The sequence below is a fragment of the Cladophialophora immunda genome (assembly GCF_000835495.1).
Source record: "Cladophialophora immunda strain CBS 83496 unplaced genomic scaffold supercont1.2, whole genome shotgun sequence".
In the NCBI taxonomy this organism is placed as follows: Eukaryota; Fungi; Ascomycota; class Eurotiomycetes; order Chaetothyriales; family Herpotrichiellaceae; genus Cladophialophora; species Cladophialophora immunda.
In genome coordinates this window covers 3,410,823-3,428,049 of record NW_015622542.1, presented here as the reverse complement: position 1 = coordinate 3,428,049, position 17,227 = coordinate 3,410,823, and the positions used below count along the sequence as shown (strand labels likewise).

Here is a 17,227-nt window from a genome sequence, read left to right as displayed (position 1 = left end):
ACAGTACGACGTTGCTCGGCATTTGAGGGACGACGAGAACGAAGACATGCAATCAGCATTTCCATCGCATTTCCTTTACTTCCAAAACGCGCGATTGTCTGAAAATCGGAAGGCAAGATGTCTGCCTTCAGTAGATGAACTGTAGCGTCTACGTAATTCAGCATTCACTCGAAGGCAGAGTTCTCTTCGTGTTCATCGTGCCAGTCAACCAAATCCGCGAATTCCTCAAGGTGGTTGAGAGACGGCTGAGCACCAGAGTGTAAGCCCGGCAGCGAGCTTGCAATGACTTCCTCAAGAAGCTTGATCTTGCGTTCCTATTTGTTGTCAGCAACAGTCGCGCTTCGTGTCTTCGTTGTTAAATAGGATGCTTACTAGGACTTGTATGTCACGTTCGGCTTTGAGGACAGTGTTTTTGAGGTAGTCAACAAATTGGAATTAAAGCCACTGTCAAAGCCAGTCCTCATGCCTATCGAATTTGACACTAACCTTGTGCGACAGTTCCTGCTTCAGTTCTGATACCTACGAGAACGGGTCAAAACTCAAGAATTCAACCATTGAATCGGGTCCACAAACTCTTCCATTGAGGCTTGATCCACCTGCGTGGGAAGGATGTGTCTCGCCTTGCCCGTAGCGAGCGAGATTGTCTCTTTGCACGAGCCCCGGTGACAAGGGGATTTCTCCTTCGAGATTGAGATGCCAATTGCCGGAAGCATCTTGAGAAGCAGTCGCGAATTTCGGATTGCGTACAGTACAGAGGTCTGGGCGAATATTATTGCGATGTTCCCTCTTTTTGGCTACTCTAGTCAGCACAGATACTGTTCCCACTCGGGCCAGGGGAAAGGATGCTTTGTACCAGCAAAACAGTCCTCAAGTTGACCCTGATCCAAAGTTTCCTGACCATCGACGCTGTGCTTTGTCGCGTGATGACTGATGAAGCTTTTCAGCTTGTCGTCCCGGAATGTTTGGGTGCAGCCTGGCATTTGGCATGGTATCGGTAAACGCCAGTGGCGATGGAGTTCAGACTCTCTCTTGAATGTCTTCATACATCCGGGGCATTGGAGGCCCCCAGCATACGCAGGTTCTTCCCGGCCATGTCCAATATCCAGGACCTTCGCCTCGCGAGCTGGGTCGGAACCGCCGGACATTTTGAAGGATATGACGGGCGGTGCTTTATGGCAAGGCGAGTCCAGGGTCCGCTCAATTGACTAGAATGGATTCTCAGCGGCCAAATGAGAGTGTATAGACGAGTGAGATCGAGGTTGAGGATGAGGACACGCTCGAGGAGCTCAATCATGCAGTGTCGGTGAGGCGGGGTCGTTAGCGTCGCCCGCGTCGTTACGAGGTTGATACGATGAGTATGGCATATTATCAGCAGCGACGACCTTGGATAACCCAAGGTAGAGTAACCCATGGCTTTGGAGGAATCTTGGGGTCATCTTGAGTTCTGATCAACCTAGCATGAACCTGTGCTGCACAGTGATCGCTTGGAAGGTGGTGGAAATAGCTGCGGAAAGGGGTGTAGCGGCGTGACGAGCAATGAATGTGATAAAATTAGGGTCAACGAGAAGCAGCGACGGTAAGGTAGGTGAAGTATTGAGAAGGACGTCGTTGACGGAAGAGCTTAGTATGTAAACTCGGGAGGGTGGACGGAGTGGGTAGCGGCTAAAGTGGTGGAAGGGTCGGCTTCGTCCGTGACCAACACCACCCACACCAGCAAAGAATCCCTGCAAACCCTGCAAAGACTCAAAGACAAACCGTAGGCCGCATTTTCAGAGACGCAATAGCTCATCTGCTGCCATGTGCATGCAGTGCTTCGTATTTCGCAGGCAGCGATCTTCCTGCAAGGTTAAATACAATGGCCCGGACAATGTAATGTCACAAAAATACACAGAGTGTACGAGGAGTCAGCACTGAGAAGCCACAAATGGCTTCGAAAAATCTGCCTGAAGTGTGTAGTGACTGTGAGTTATCACTCCCCACGACTTTTCGTACAAGATGGCGATTATAAAATGTGAAAACAGAGCCAAAGGGCTAGGGGACAACGCAGGAGGGTGCAGCGGGACATCCTAGTTGAAGAGAGGCAGCCTGGGGCAGAATGGGGATTTAGGAACTTCTAGACATGAGTGATGGGACTGGTCAGCAAGCCCGTAGGGATGCTTAAAAGCACAGGCGGGGTTGAGATGCAACACCTGCAGGAGGGAAGTTGGCGTGGCACTGTGCGGCTCCACGGCAGTAATCGGCTCGCGTTGTCCTCCGTATCGGTCCGCTAAGGTGAACCCAATGGCCAGGGGGCTTCTAGATAACAGCGGGCCCCCCAATTCAAAAGTTTGGCCCTGGTGGTCCCAAGAACTACTAACTGATGTTTAGGCAGGTACACCGAAGGGCTGTGGCTAGTAAAGAATAGGTTTAGGGGGGTAAACGCTCGCTCCGCAGCCACCTGCGGCAGAGTGAGATGGGTGGTCGGAACTCCGTATCATGCGTGGTTACATAGTTGGCTTTCGCGACTTTGATTTCGTGGAGACGCGAATAATATATCGATTACCTACCGCACTGCTACTTTCTCGATACAATCAATATTCGCTGCACTATCACCCTGGAGCCACCGATTCTATCTCATTGCCTCTCCCTGATCTTGGGCTGGTTGTCCTCCTGTCCGCTCTCTGCCAGGAGCCCTGCGAACCTGCAGACATGAAGCCCGACGCATAATACAACTCAAACTCTCAGTCCCTCCACCTGCGCTAGCATCTACCAACCTCTGTTCGCTCTTCCCACCATGGCGCAAGCATCGCAGCCTATCGATGATGTGGGAAGACTGATCAATCTGATTCCGGTTGGCCTGAAGGAAGCTGCGATCGATTCGCCCACTGCCCGCGCCACTATTCTTCACTACGGAGAGCAAGTCGATCTTCTGGAGAAATGGCTCGACGACTATGCCAAAGCATCCACAAGACTCGTTTCCGAATCCCTGACCCTAGAGAATGTCCTCAACAACTTCATTGCCCACGCCGTCCTGCCTACGAACATCTCCGAGTCCATGTTGGATCATGACTACAGCGTCCTGGCGATGAAGAAGTTCGCCGATGGTGCCAAAGACTATTGGATGAGCATGATAGCAGTGGTCAAGAGATTGTCTACCATGGTCATTGATCCCATCAGACATTTCCTTCAGAACGACCTGCGGCCTTTCAAAGAGGCTCGCCGAGCGGTGGAGGCTACCCAGAAAACCTTTGAACATCTCCAGGGGAAATATGCTGGGCTGGGTAAATCCAAAGAACCTTCGTCGTTGAGGGAGGAGGCGTTTCAGCTGCACGAGGCCCGCAAACTCTACATCAAGGCCATCATGGACTTCTCCAGTATGGCCCCGCAGTTTCGCTTTGCCACAGATAAGCTCCTGGTCAAGATCTTCTTTGACCAGTGGTGTGAGATGCGGGTCTCGCGTGACAACACAGCCGCGACCTTCCAACGGAGCGCTGATGAAATGCTGAGAATCAAGGGTTGGCTGTCCGAGCTGGAGGCCAACGAAAAGTCGTTTCGCAAGGAGCTCATGGCCGCGAAGAAACAGCTGGAAGAGGCCGCCGAACTCGAAACCCGGCCCTCACGAGAGTTGGAGGATTACACCTTATCAACAGTCCCTCAGTTTGCTGGTCATGGCCATAGTGCCAGCACTTCAACCCTGCAACGTTCACCAAAAAAGCCGACCTCCAAAACCGGAGAGAAGCAAGGCTGGCTGTTCCTCCGGACCTACAGTGGGAAACCGACTCGCACTGTCTGGGTGAAGAGGTGGGCATTCGTTCGCAACGGAGTTTTCGGCTGGCTGCTGCAAGGCACGAGAGCAGGCGGCGTTGAAGAGAGCGAGCGGATTGGTGTTTTACTCTGTAATGTCCGGCCCGCGCCAGCAGAAGAACGTCGCTTCTGTTTTGAGCTCAAGACGAACAAAAACACGATCCTCCTCCAAGCAGAAACACAGTCAGAGCTTGTGGAGTGGATTGACGCTTTTCATATTGCCAAGTCCAAGGCCGTCAACGACGGAGATGGTCTCCGCAGCTTCGCTTCTGGCAGTGGGAACATTCAAGCCGGTGCGGCTTTTGCAATAAGCGCACCACCAATCCCTGAGTTTGGGACTTTCATCCTTGGGTCGACAGAACCGGGTGCTGTGGGAGAGGATATCGCCGCTCTGGAAAAGACCAACACCCTGCCAATTCCGGGGACCGATCATGGGCGCGACAGTAGTGTGGACCTGCCTAGAAGGTCAACAGCTTTGGAGGAGAGCGGTCATCGTGACACTGCCTCTCGCATCATTTCAAAGCTCGATTTGCACAGAAAGAGTCCAGCTCCGACTCAGGTGTCTGCCAGCCCATCGACACCGAATCTTCCTGGTGGTATTGCTGGCTTGATTGCTGCTACTCATGGTTCTATGCCTGTCGGTCCGAGTGTCCCCATGCTTCAAAATGCTGATGGCGAGTTTTCCAAGCCACGGAGTGCATTTACGTTGGCTCTTCGGGATATGCCAGCCAGCAGTCTCGCGCCTTCGACTTTGGCTTCGGTACCGTCTCCAACCAATCTGAGCAAGTCGGCAGTGATCATTACAGGGGAACGGGGCTTAAGCCCTGCTCCGGACAGGACTGGACTTCCTAATGGGCTGTTGGCCAACACCTGGGGCACCTCCTGCATAGCTGTCTTGAACAGACTTGAACGCACTGACCCAAACGAGAAGACCGAAATCAAACTCCTGGCACAGCGAAGCCCAACGCTTCAGCCATCGTTTTCTCCTCCGAAAACATCATCTACACCTACCCGGTCAGCTGTTCCCTTGCAACACAATATTCCGCAGCTTGACCTGAGTGTGCCTCAAATGGGCTCACGAAGCCGGACTCCGTCGCCAAGTAAGAAACAGCACAGGAGCACTATAAGTGTGGATCGCGACACCGCGAAGCAAATCAGTAATGATCTACTTGTGCCTGACTTCCCTAACTATTATCCTCTGCAGCTCAAGTCTCAGGATGCACAGTTCCGCCTTCTGTTTCCGAACGTAAGACGTGACGACAGACTGGTCATGGTTTTCAGGGCAACCTGGAACCCAAGCGAGCAACAAGAATTCCCTGGCCGAGTCTACGTCACTCCCAGGGACATCTACTTTTACAGCAACCATCTAGGCTTGGTCCTCACATCGAATGTGCCTCTTGCATCCATTGACGAGGCCACTGCCGCTCCTGGAAGAGACTGTGACTTTATCTTCCTGCACCTGAAGGACGCTGCAAGCGATGCCAGTAACCGACGAATCACAATCAAGACATTTCTAGAACCTTTGAGACTTCTGCAAAGGCGCTTGAACTTTCTGATCAGAAACAGTGCTTCCGATGAGCCTCTCAATCTGGAACGGCTGATGAAGGCTCTGATCAAAATGGAGACCGAGGCTCCCGATAGGAGCCCCAGCCTGGAGAGTTGGGAGGATGTATCTCCAAATACGCCCGTTGACACTGGCGGGCCTCGATATCGAGGCAGAGCATCAACCATTGGGACTGAACTACGAGGCCCACTGCGGGTTGATCGTACCCTTCATCAGAACCAGTTGGGCCGGAGGGAGTCGAAATTTAAGCTGCCCGCTCAACCCGTGAATTACACACCCCCTGGGAATCTACGCCTGGCGGTCGAGAAAGAATTCGACATCAGCGCCAAGGCCTTATTCCATGTTATGTTTGGGGATAAAAGCGCATTGTGGCAACTGCTTCAACATGAAAGACGGGCGAAGAATGTGTCCCAAGGGCCATGGTTGAGCGTCGGGGAAGGACGCCTTCGAAGAGAGTTCACTTTTGACACGCCTGCCAAAAATTTGTTCGGCCGAGAAACCTATGCACAAGTTCATGACTATCAAACGATCGATGTTAATAGTGATCACTTATGCTACGTCATTACCGACAAGCGAACCCCATGGCATCTCCCTTACCAAAACAATCATCGCCTCGTCAGCAGGATCGTCATCACTCACGTGGCAAAGGCCCGATGCAAGCTAGCGGTTTTCATCAAGATAGAGTGGTTGCGCGCAGCCTGGATGCTGGGAGGAGTGGTTGAGCGACAAGCGTTATATGACCTCGAACTCGATTCTCAAGATCTCGCGGATCTGGTGGCAGACCAAGTCCGCAAGCTTGGTCTCCACAGTCGCACCAAGAAGGCGATTCAGATTTTTGGTCAAGTTGGCCATTCGACAGAAACAACACAGCTTCTGTTAGAATCATCGGCGCTCAACATCGAATTGAGAAGGCAGCCAGTTTCCCGAACAATCACCGGACTATTGGCGCAGAGCGCTGCCTCCACGGCGGAGAGTGCCTTGGGTACTCTCCTTCAGTCGTTGTTGAGCATCCTGAGATGGTTTGCCAAAACGCTGTCTGCTAACAAACTCATATTGGTGGCACTTGCCGTTTCGGCACTGTACAATAGTTGGCACACATATCGAGACTCACTTGACTGGTGGCACGAACGCCGAGCCGGGAACTTCATGGCTCGGCTAGGTATCTCGCCCAATACTGTCATGAGCCGAGCAGTGTATATCAGTGACTTGGACGACATTCTGAGTCGGAAAGCAAACCTGCCAGCGCGCGATTCCAGTGCCTGCTATAGCGTTTTCTATGATGAAAATGATCCGGAGTACTTTCAAGCTGGACTGAGACAGACGCCGGCGGCAAAAGTCCAGCAGACGCGTCAACGACTGGGGACTCAGCGGCACGATCTCCTTGTTGCGGTGCGTGTCGTGAACAGCATTGAGAAGCAGATGATGCAGGCCGCTTGGGAACAATGGGTTGTGGATGAGCATCGACGCTGCCAGGTTGTGGAGGGACTGGTATTGAATGACCTGGAGCAGAACTACACGGACATTGGTGATGATCTCAAGGGCTGGTACGACGAATACTGCACCAGCTGCAGTAATGAATATATGAAGATGCGTGCTGCCTGATATGTAAGATATACTGATAATGGACAACGAAGTTGGAGAGCAATTCCTGGCTCGGGGCCTCTGAAGCAAAAGCCTCGACATCGAGGGACGAGTTCTAGCTCACGACCAAATCAGGAGGTGAACATCGTGAACGACGGCCTCTCCGCTCGACTAGGAGGACTCCAGCAACCGATGCTTTAGCATTGATGTATGCATGGGACTCGGACCCGAGTTCGTCCACTGATATCCGTCGTGATGGCTGTGCTCAATTCCCCTTTCGCCCCCTCAGCAATCTTCACCACGATTGGTTCGTGCAGATTTCCTCTTTGGGGTCTCTTCTCGAGATCCGCTAGTCAAGCTCCAGCTGTGGCTGACGCTTGTCACGCCTTAACAGGTGCTCCGCACAGCTGCATGGCATGCAGAATCCTACGTCAGTAGAAGCCGGACGTTGGTGAAGAGCTCGCAGATCTCATCAGCAATGTGGGAAAGGGTCATGCTTGAATCTTTAGTCTAAGCCATCAGACTTCAGTCTCGTTTCATTGTTGCTAACTCTGCTAAGAAGGGCTGGGGGAATGCTCCTGCTGGGTTGATTCCCACCTCGTCCCTTATTTGTTGAAGCGTGATCTTTGCAGCCTTCTTCTGGTCATCTCTGGTTGCATCCCAAAGAGCCACAAGCCTCAGCGGCCAGAGCAGGCGGACTCCATCTCTCCAAAGTCTGGGAGTCAGCCTTTGGGAGCCTCCCGAGGGAGAGTCCGTCGAGAGGAGAAGAGGAACACACGCCAGGATTTCATCAGCCGCACTTTGGACAGTCCCGATCCTAACCTGAAATTGATCCTGCAGTGTCCGTGAATCTACGTCAAGCGCCTCTCCTCGCATTTTGTCCAAAAGCTCCAACAGAGTCAGCTGCAGCTTCAAGCGAAACGCATGAAGGTATGTGCGGCAGCATAGATGCCGAATGTTCAAGTCAGAGTCGGCGACAAGCTCAGTCCCAGCCCCAGGACTGGCAGGGCTGACATCCCACAACTGCTGCATTCTCCTCTCAAAGCTCTCGACTTCGGCGACTATTTCTGTTGCTGCGCCGAGCGCACCGGTTGTCCATTGATTGATGATTTGTCGAATACTGGCGCAAAGAGTGGACGCATGGTGACCATATACGCAGAGCCGATAAGTGGGCAGTTCGTCTTCAGTCAGGGCCTTTTCCAGTTCTCGAAACCAGCTCGGAGACTCTGAGGGGCTGCCCATGTTGGTGATGAAGCATCTCACTTGCTAAAAATCCAATTAGCAAGACACGATCACAAGGTGACCGACTGGAACAATCACTCACTATTGAATTATAGATCAGCCAGAACAAATCCCGCCCAAGGGGTGTACTGAAATGCGAAATGCCCCGAAGCCTCAGTAAACCTACCAGTCCCTCGGTATGGACAATCCAAGAACCGATTCCATGGGTGTGCGCTGAAAAGTTGAGAGGCTGATGCCCTTTGCCTGGGGATACAATGAGCTGGTGCGTTTTGGTTAGCGCTGGTCTGTTTGTTTGCTTAAAGACGTACTAGGATCTTTCAATTGCATTCAAGAAGAGCACACAATCTTGGATCCTGCGGACATGGAACGGGAAAAAGTATAACAAGAAGCGTTTCTTACCTCATAGAGACTCAACAACCACACGGATGCGAGAGTTTCGTCTTGCATTTGCGTGACTGGATCCTCAAGAGCCTCATTTGTTGCTTTCAATGCTTGCCCGTACGTCTCCACTCGCATGGATCGCGTTTCAGGTCTATCGTTCTTGCGGGTGAGAAAAGCATGTCCAATCGCTCGGCAGGCCAGCACGATGGAAGAGTCTGGCCCTGCTTCTGACACCATAGACGACAAGAAATTGGTGTCGATCAATCCCAACGTGGCTTTATGCCTCTGAGGGCAAGAGATATTGCTGAATGCTAGCGCAAGGGCATGACTGTCCCAGCATTCGGCCAACTGGCGCGTGGGGAATAGATACCAGCCGGAGAAAATCACAACATCTACCCGCGTTAGCTTCCAGTTGCTACTGCACAGTTTGCTGGCGTCACCTGGATCGAGCAGTCTTCTGGGCGGCGGATTGTCTTCTTCGGTCCGTTTCCCAGATCCCATGCTTTCTGCAAGCGGGGAGGATGTTCGCCGAGGACCTGAGGGTTGTGGCGGGCTGAGCCTTCTGCGTCGGCGATCTCGGTTCACGCCCTGAGCGAATGAAGTAGGGCTTTCGACGCGGAACATGAGGTCAAACTCGTCCCGATATCCTGGACAACTCCTGCCCAAGCGTATGCACCTGTTGCATTCCGGTTGGCCCAAATCACACTGGCGGTGGTTTGTCAATGCAGATCTAGGCATGGCTTTGTTCAAACCAGTACTCACTTTCACCCGCCGCTGTCGGCACAGATGGCAATCCCTGCTTGGTCTCCCCACGTTCGGCATGCTTAAAACGAGGCCTATAAAACGATGGATTTGGTCTTCACAATTCGAAAAGACTTCTGGCTACGGCCAGCTTCATCTGAGCTGACCGGGGACGCCATTTTATCCATTTCCACCTCGCAAAATGCACTCGAAGTGTATACTTCAGGCTCGCAAGCTCAGCGGAGTCAGCTATGGCTTCAAAGTCAATGAGTCGTGGCTGTGAAAGTCGCGTTTTGACGGCAGCAGCAAAAGAACGCAGTGAGGTTCGCGCTCTTAACCTGAATTGGATTGTACCTGGCGAGGCTGGGTATCCATCAGGCGAAACCAATGCACAGGTGAGAAATGATAGGACGTTTGTCTGACTGGGCTCCACCGCTTGGTACGAGGAGCAATCCCAATCATCATCTCTTGCGCAGGGGAAAAGAGGCCGGTCAGACAATTCCGCATTGTGAGCCAATTGATCACCGCCGCTTGCTTCCCGAAGGTCGCACTGCGGAGACACCGATGGAGCGAGATGAAGCAGTGGAATGCGTTTATCCACGCTTAGCCATTTGCGGTAATCAATTCGAGCTGCGCCACAAGGCTGAAGTTACGGGGCCGAGCGGCCGAAGACTGTTGATGGGGTGAAAATCCCCTCGATAATCGCTGCCTATCCTCTGTGAAGACTCGAAACACGCATTGCCTCGAACTATGACATATTCCAAACTCGAGGGCGGTGCGATTCGACCTTCACACATGAGATCGCCAACACGGACTGCCCCCTTGCAGAGGGATAGGCCTTTAGAATGCTGTGGCTATCTCGTACACTTGCCTGAAAGAGGTTATGGAGGGCCTGAAATCCCAAACACCCAGCCCATGATGCATTTCAGCAGGACGATCAACTTCAATGGATGCTATAAAGCCTGGCAGACACTCCAACTCTTGTTTCCTCCCCCACCATTACTCGAGACGACACAGAAGCATCTGTTTCTTTGAATATCAGAAAGAATTGTGAAGTACACCGCAACCTGCACAAGACCTCCGCAAAGATGGGCCTATTCGATAAGGATGACGGGGACACGCCCGTGTGCAGCATGCCCAACCCTCTACAAGCCGGTACGTCGAAGACGAGCAGAACAAGGGATTCGCCCTCCATTAACGGTGCAAACCAGATGCTCCGGAACCATTCATTGGGAGCCTTTCCTTCAGACAATTCAACCTGTGCCTCTCGGGCGGTTGTACCGCATTCGTCTGCTTGTCCATCTTCATTCTCATGGCCAGACACGCGACACACTTCAGCAAACCCAATGAACAGAGCAAGTGAGTTCAATCCCATCTTGCTGCGGACCGAAATAGAGGGGTTGACGCTTTTCATCGCAGGATCCTGAAAATCTGTCTCCTCCTTCCGTTCTACAGCATCTTTTCGCTTCTTGGAATCGCCTTTCCAAACGCGTACCCATACCTCGACCCATGGCGGGACTTCTGGGAAGCCATCGCTCTAGGAAGCTTCTTCCTCTTGCTCTGCGAATTCGTCTCGCCGAGTCCGGATTTTCGCGATGTCTTTTTTGCAGCGTTCGAGGTCCCGCAATCTCGCAGAGCTAAACAGAAGGGAGGTAATGCCCGTCAGGATGGGCTGGAATGGTACAGAGTAAGTTCAAGCGGACGTGTCAACAGGGCAAGTCGCTTACGGCCATTGCGCAGAAAAGATGGGTCTCTGTGTTTCAATACGTCGTTATATCTCTGGGGATCGCCATCGCCACCGATATCACCCAAGCAATCAACAAGTATTGCCTCGAGAGCAGTAACATCCACTTCTCCCACATCTGGGTAAGGACCCTTCGATCCAGGGCTCGCGGCGAGAGCCCCATTACAATGCCAGCTGGTCTAATTATGCTGTGAGCAGCTTACGATAATCAACGGCATCTCCATTGGCGTTGCCGTCACATCATGCATCGCCTTCTACAATGCCTTGAAAAAGGACATGAAGCACCACAAGCCGCTTGCCAAGTTCCTGGCTTTCAAACTCATCATCGGCTTATCATTTCTCCAAGACGTATGTAAACTCTTCCTACCGCCTGACCCGGGAAATATGCTCGTGTTTCCACTTGGTTGTCCTTTATCTAACGCACCGTCTCATCTTCCAGATCATTTTCACCATTCTCCGCTCCACGGGCGCTCTGAAACAGAGCTCTACCATGACTTACGCAGATGTCAATTTCGGCATCGACACCATGACCACCTGTATCCTAATGGTGCCGTTTGCCGTTTTCTTCCACTACGCCTATGACGTTTCCCCCTACGACATTACGAAGCCACGAATGCTCCCGTTGTCCGAGATTCCACCCCAGTACATCGACGAGGCCAGGTCGTCACAGGAGGCCTTGACCGGCAGAAGCGGCAGTCCAGACTCCTTCAACCAACACCGACATATCGGACATGAGACTGGCGGACAATACTACGGTGGCGCACTGGGTGTCAAGGCGTGGGCGACCCTGCCGGATGTCAGGGAGATCCTGAAAGCGATTCACTTTGCCTTCACCATGAGGACGACGGCCAAGAGAATGAACAGGCAGGTAGTGGGTGTCAATTCTCCTCCTTACCCACCATATTAGTCGAGAAGGAAAAGAGCTGGAATGCGCTATGGGTACAATATCATGAGGGTTGGGGCCAAATGAAACTGTATATGACTTGGTGGTGGTGGCGAAGGCGTCCGAGCATGTGGTTCTTGTGTACGATCAGCCAGGCGTTGAGATACAGCGGTAGATTTGGGAGTTTAGTTTCTTTGAAAGGACATTTCATTCTTGTACTCATGGTCTCTTCACGTTTCCGCACCGGCGCAGCATCGAGCATCACGACTCGTAGCCTCGTCACGTGGCAGCCATTAATAGACGGGCATTGCGGGGCGGCCCCTGATTAAACCTCTTTCAAAACTTCCGAGGCATCTGTCGGCTGGAGTCGGTCAGCTTCCCAGGTGCCATTTACCTCGATGCCGACGCGGCGCAGATGCGCATTACAATAAAGGTCTGGAGGATTGTCTGACTACAACACTAATGTGTCCCCTTGAGTGCTCGACAATCTCGAAGCTGCAAGGTATTTCGCTACACAGGGATTGATTGATTGTTATCGTGTAGACACCCTGCAAAACTTCGTGGTTACCTTGGTTTCTCCCCTCCGCCGCTTCTGACACCCCAAGCAACACACCACAGCCATGTCGTCCTCCCCGTCGAACGTTCTCATCCCCTTCTCCGAGCCGCCGTGGCTCGCGGGCCTACCCTCGCCGTATTACAAGGAGACGCACAAGCGATTCCAGAAGGCATGCCGCGCGTTCCTGGAGGAGCACCTGCTCCCGTACGCCATGGAGTGGGAGCGCGAGGAGACGGTGCCGGACCACCTGTTCCAGACGTTCCGCAAGCACAACATGCTGATCCCCAACCTGCCCGCGCCGCTGCCCGTCGAGTGGCTGCGGAGGGTCGGCATCTACGACATCCTGGGCACCCCGATCGAGGAGTGGGACTACCTGCACACGGGCATCTACCTGGACGAGATGGGCCGCGCTGGTGTCGGCGGGCCCGGCGCCTCCATGACTGCCGGTCATGCTTTCGGTGGGTGTTCATTCCAGGGCAAACACATGCGCACACATTAGGAAATCTGTTGGACTGACTTTTTGAGGTCGTCGGTGTTTGGATCTGCAGGTATCCCCGCCATCATCAAGTTCGGAAGCAAGGCCCTGCACGAGAAGTTCCTCCTAGATCTCCTTCCCGGCAAGAAACGGGCGTGTATCGCCATCACCGAGCCCGGCGCCGGCAGTGACGTCGCCAACATTGCGACGACGGCCAAGAAGAGCGCAGATGGAAAGCATTACATTATCAATGGTCAAAAGGTTAATACCGCCTTTGCTTTCAAGAGATTCGGGACATTGAGTTTGGGCTAATTGAAGAGCAGAAATGGATCACCAACGGCTTCTGGTCAGACTACGCTGCAATGGCCGTCCGCACAGGTGGTCCCGGCGCCTCAGGTCTGAGCATGATTGTGTGCCCGCTGAAAGGCTACCCCGGTGTGACGATGCGTCGCCTCAAGGTGGCCGGCCAGATCAGCGCAGGCACGACCTTTATCGAGCTGGACGACGTCAAGGTGCCCGTGGAGAACCTCATCGGCGAGGAGGGCATGGGCATGCGCTACGTCATGACCAACTTCAACCACGAGCGGCTGACCATCGCGGTGGGCGTGACGAGGCAGTCGCGCGTGGCCCTCTCGGCGGCGTTCGAGTACGTGATGAAGCGCGAGGCGTTCGGCAAGGCCCTCATCGAGCAGCCGGTGGTGCGGCACCGGCTGGCCAAGGCGGGCGCGGAGCTCGAGACGATGCAGGCGTGGGTGGAGCAGTTCCTGTACCAGATGACGCAGCTCAGCAAGCCCGAGGCGGACGCGAAGCTCGGGGGCTTGACGGCGCTGGCCAAGGCCAAGGCCGGCATGGTGTTCAACGAGTGCGCGCAGACGGCGGTGCTGCTGTTCGGCGGCAACGGCTACACGCGCACCGGCCAGGGCGAGATCGCCGAGCGCATCTACCGCGAGGTCCCCGGCGCCCGGATCCCCGGCGGCAGCGAGGACGTCATGCTCGACCTGGCCGTCCGCCAGCTGGTCAAGAACTACCGGAACGCGACCAAGGCGCTGGAGCGGCCGAGCGGCAGCAAACTGTAGCGGGGTCTGTGTAGATAAAGCGACAATGTTATGAAAAAAACATGAAACAGTTCCAGCACTGTGCACGAGGACGGTAATGGCGTATGATGTTATGGAGAGTACCGAGGATTTAATATTGTAGTTGTGAAGAGACGCTCAACAGCGTGACGGATGTCCCGATATCCGTACCGTCGGGTTCTGGTGAATGCTCCAAGTACCCTGGGTAAACGAGGGGAGTGGCCGGGGGGTAGGTACAGTAGCGAGCTAGCTAATGCTTAGAGACCTCCCGAGTCGTGGGCGTCATAATCAAAAGCTCTCCTGCTTGCTCCCTGGCTTTTGTTCTCGGTGCAACACCCACCGAGGGCACCCAAAGGGTCAAAGCCCATGGCTTTAATCAATCACCCCCCCCAATGACAACATGTTCCAACGCCCCCGCGCGTCCCCCCCTCTCTCGCTCTCTAAGCTGCGAGTGTTCACACCCCCACTCCCAATAATTACCCCTCGGCGTCATGTTGTACCAGCCAGCCAGCGAGTGAGTGGATAAGTGAGTGAGTGAGGGAGGAGTGAGGTGGGGAGCGCCGACAACGGCGGCAGTGGGCAGCAAAAGGGCGCAGGGACAGGCCATATTACACGGCACGGGCCATTGAGATGCAGAAATTGGGGAGGGGAGAAAAGAACAGACGAAGGACTCCGTGGAAAGTTTGCGCAGGTTCAAATCCCTTTTTTCTCCCGTCTGTATTTCATTTTCATTCTGCAATTACATACATACATACATACCTACATAGGTATTCTTGACAGAGACCTCAGGCTCGACATCCATTCTCGTCCTCTCCTCCCCACTTCCTCGACCTCGAATCACATTCACCCGGCCGACCAACCCCCCCCTCCCCATCCTCCTCCCGAGCCCCAACATGGCGACGATCATGAAGAATGCGAACACGCTGCGCAAGGCGCTGAATACCGGGTCGGGCCTCTCGTTCGGCGCGTGGCAGATGCTCCCCGGCACGCACCTGTCGCGGACCATCGCCCGGGCAGGCTTCGACTGGATCTGCATTGACTGCGAGCACGGCAACATTGCAGGTGAGTGAGAACGCTACATTGGAGACACCGGGCTGGTCAAGGCCGGGGGGCGGAGAAAACGGGGTCATGGGAGAGGCTGACAAGGCCCGAATGACACTTTGCTTCAGACAATGAGATGCACGAGTCCGTCCACGCGGTCGCCTCGTGCAACGTGAGCCCCATCGTGCGCATCCCGGCCAACGAAGGCTGGATGGTCAAGCGCGCCCTGGACGCCGGCGCCCACGGCATCATCGTGCCCCTGCTGTACAGCGTCGACGACGCGAAGAGGCTGGTGCAGACCGCAAAGTTCCCGCCGTACGGCAAGCGAGGCTTCGGCAGCCCCTTCTCCATGGGCGCGTTCGACGGCAAAGGCGACCTGTCTGGGTTCGACTACATGAACAACGCCAACGAGAATCTCTTGACCATTGTGCAGATCGAGACCAAGGAGGCTTTGGACTGTGTGCGTACAAACTGCCCCCCTCCCCGACTAGCTGAGGGACCCAAGTTGAGGGGTGTGGAGAAAGAGACTGACTGTTTTTTTTGGGAGTGGTTTAGGTCGAGGAAATCGCCAAGGTGGATGGTATTGATGTGCTTTTCATCGGACCCTGGGACCTGGGCAACAACATCGGCTACCCAGTCAAAGGCGACTTTAGTCCCGAGCTGAAGGAGGCGATTGCGAGGATATTGAAGGCCGCACAAGCCGCCGGGAAAAAGTCCGGCATATACTGCCCGTCGGGCGAGGTGGCGCGACAATACGCCGACATGGGGTTCCAGATGGTCCGTCACACCCCGGTGCATGTGTGTGTGTGTGTGTGTGATATAGATGCTGACGACTGTGCTGCAGATCTCCGTCGTGAACGATATGACCGCCGTCCCCGTGTTCATGGCCGAGTCTTTATCCAAGGCCAAGGGCTCGTACGGCCATGCGGCCGCCCAGGCAGTGAAAGGCGCCGCATACGGGGCGGCGAGCCTGGTGACGCAGGAAAAGAAATAAAAAGAAGGGGGCTGCCGTGATCAAGAACTCTCAGGACAGCTGCCCCCCGGGGGAAAAAAGAGTGAGCTGCGGCGAAAATCACAAAGACGAGCTTCGTAGCTGCTCAACCTCGTCCACCGCGTTTTCCACTTCCTGTGCCGTGAACCTGTGCATAAGCTTCCTGGCCGCGTCGAGGGTCGGAGCGTAGTCGTTGTGCTCCGGCCTCGCATCTCCCTTTCCCTCTCCTTTGCTGTTGTCGACGTGCAGCACCGGCACGTCGAACTCGTAGACGTCCCGCCACTTGGTCTGCGCCGGGTCCATGATGTCGATTTCCGCGTAGTGGACCACGCGCGCGGACTGGCTGGTGGCCTTGTCGGAGGCGGCGATGAACTCGCCGACGCGCGCTTTGGCCACGTCGCAGAGGCCGCAGTTGGCGCGGGTGAAGAGCGTGAGGCGGATGTGGGAGAGCCGCAGCGCGAGCGACGGACGCATCTTGCTTTTGTTTTCGAGCTTGTTCCTGGTCTTTCTTGTTGGCCCCTGAATGCGCCGAGGGGAGAGCAGCGATGTTGTCGAAGCCCCGAGAAGTCTCGTAGGGCCCTGTTTGTCACCTCGGCCCCCCCGCGTGGTCTATGTATCGACCAAGAGGTGTCCGTGCCCGTAACAGTAACAAGTAGCAGAAGAAGTCCCTCGCGAGTTCTTACGCAAGCACAACGGACAAGACGGAGGAAGACACACAAGTGTGAGTTGCTGCTTTAACGCCGCCGATCTGCTGCCGGGTCCTGGGGCGAGCTAATCGAAACTCTGTCTCGACGTTCAGTCAACCTCCCTTTTCTCCTGCCGTGCGCCAGGGAAACAACAACCCATTCCCCCTTTGCCTCGTCCCGCGGAAATCTCTCGAGTTTCTCAAGGTGTGTCACCGCTGCGCGCACGGGGACAATAGGCTTGTCTCGGGGCCCTGGAACGCATATTGGACTTTTCCTGATCGAGGCCACGCAGAGGGCCATCAGCGGCCAATCAGATCGGTGGGATTAGGTCCAACGAGAGGCGTCAGTGCCTACACGTGGTGCATTCTGGATATCTGATTGGTTGCGCTCCGACCTCGAGGCTTGGTACCTGGGCACATCTCTAACAGGCACCTAAGCCCGCCTGGCTAAAATGATACTTGTACATAGCCATTATGCTGTACGAGT

General features: G+C 54.4%; 7 protein-coding genes across 7 annotated transcripts; 4 read left to right on the top strand and 3 right to left on the bottom strand.

Moving 5' to 3' along the window:
- Positions 1 to 377: 377 nt before the first annotated feature.
- PV07_03481 (uncharacterized protein) lies at positions 378 to 1,576 on the bottom strand. Its single transcript, XM_016390207.1, has 3 exons — positions 854 to 1,576; positions 574 to 794; positions 378 to 519 (listed from the first exon to the last, which is right to left on the bottom strand). Exons 1-3 carry the CDS (start codon positions 1,143 to 1,145, stop codon positions 448 to 450), a joined length of 585 nt encoding a protein of 194 aa, XP_016252109.1. The 5' UTR covers positions 1,146 to 1,576; the 3' UTR covers positions 378 to 447.
- A 914-nt stretch (positions 1,577 to 2,490) lies between these two features.
- PV07_03480 (uncharacterized protein) lies at positions 2,491 to 7,114 on the top strand. Its single transcript, XM_016390206.1, has one exon. It carries the CDS (start codon positions 2,774 to 2,776, stop codon positions 6,947 to 6,949), a length of 4,176 nt encoding a protein of 1,391 aa, XP_016252108.1. The 5' UTR covers positions 2,491 to 2,773; the 3' UTR covers positions 6,950 to 7,114.
- A 339-nt stretch (positions 7,115 to 7,453) lies between these two features.
- PV07_03479 (uncharacterized protein) lies at positions 7,454 to 9,373 on the bottom strand (the record flags this gene model as incomplete). The annotated part of the gene is made up of 4 exons (XM_016390205.1): positions 7,454 to 8,194; positions 8,253 to 8,429; positions 8,570 to 8,943; positions 8,992 to 9,373. 4 exons carry the CDS (start codon positions 9,371 to 9,373, stop codon positions 7,454 to 7,456), a joined length of 1,674 nt encoding a protein of 557 aa, XP_016252107.1.
- Positions 9,374 to 10,014: 641 nt separating this feature from the next.
- Positions 10,015 to 12,119, top strand: PV07_03478 (uncharacterized protein). The gene is made up of 6 exons (XM_016390204.1): positions 10,015 to 10,447; positions 10,504 to 10,651; positions 10,712 to 10,979; positions 11,033 to 11,158; positions 11,235 to 11,384; positions 11,476 to 12,119. Exons 1-6 carry the CDS (start codon positions 10,381 to 10,383, stop codon positions 11,941 to 11,943), a joined length of 1,227 nt encoding a protein of 408 aa, XP_016252106.1. The 5' UTR covers positions 10,015 to 10,380; the 3' UTR covers positions 11,944 to 12,119.
- A 170-nt stretch (positions 12,120 to 12,289) lies between these two features.
- On the top strand, positions 12,290 to 14,207 carry PV07_03477 (uncharacterized protein). The gene is made up of 3 exons (XM_016390203.1): positions 12,290 to 12,933; positions 13,024 to 13,211; positions 13,274 to 14,207. Exons 1-3 carry the CDS (start codon positions 12,540 to 12,542, stop codon positions 14,024 to 14,026), a joined length of 1,335 nt encoding a protein of 444 aa, XP_016252105.1. The 5' UTR covers positions 12,290 to 12,539; the 3' UTR covers positions 14,027 to 14,207.
- Positions 14,208 to 14,680: 473 nt separating this feature from the next.
- PV07_03476 (uncharacterized protein) lies at positions 14,681 to 16,172 on the top strand. The gene is made up of 4 exons (XM_016390202.1): positions 14,681 to 15,085; positions 15,193 to 15,524; positions 15,620 to 15,841; positions 15,909 to 16,172. Exons 1-4 carry the CDS (start codon positions 14,917 to 14,919, stop codon positions 16,056 to 16,058), a joined length of 873 nt encoding a protein of 290 aa, XP_016252104.1. The 5' UTR covers positions 14,681 to 14,916; the 3' UTR covers positions 16,059 to 16,172.
- Positions 16,137 to 16,693, bottom strand: PV07_03475 (uncharacterized protein; the record flags this gene model as incomplete). Its single annotated transcript, XM_016390201.1, has 1 exon — positions 16,137 to 16,693. Exon 1 carries the CDS (start codon positions 16,527 to 16,529, stop codon positions 16,137 to 16,139), a length of 393 nt encoding a protein of 130 aa, XP_016252103.1. The 5' UTR covers positions 16,530 to 16,693.
- Positions 16,694 to 17,227: the final 534 nt, after the last annotated feature.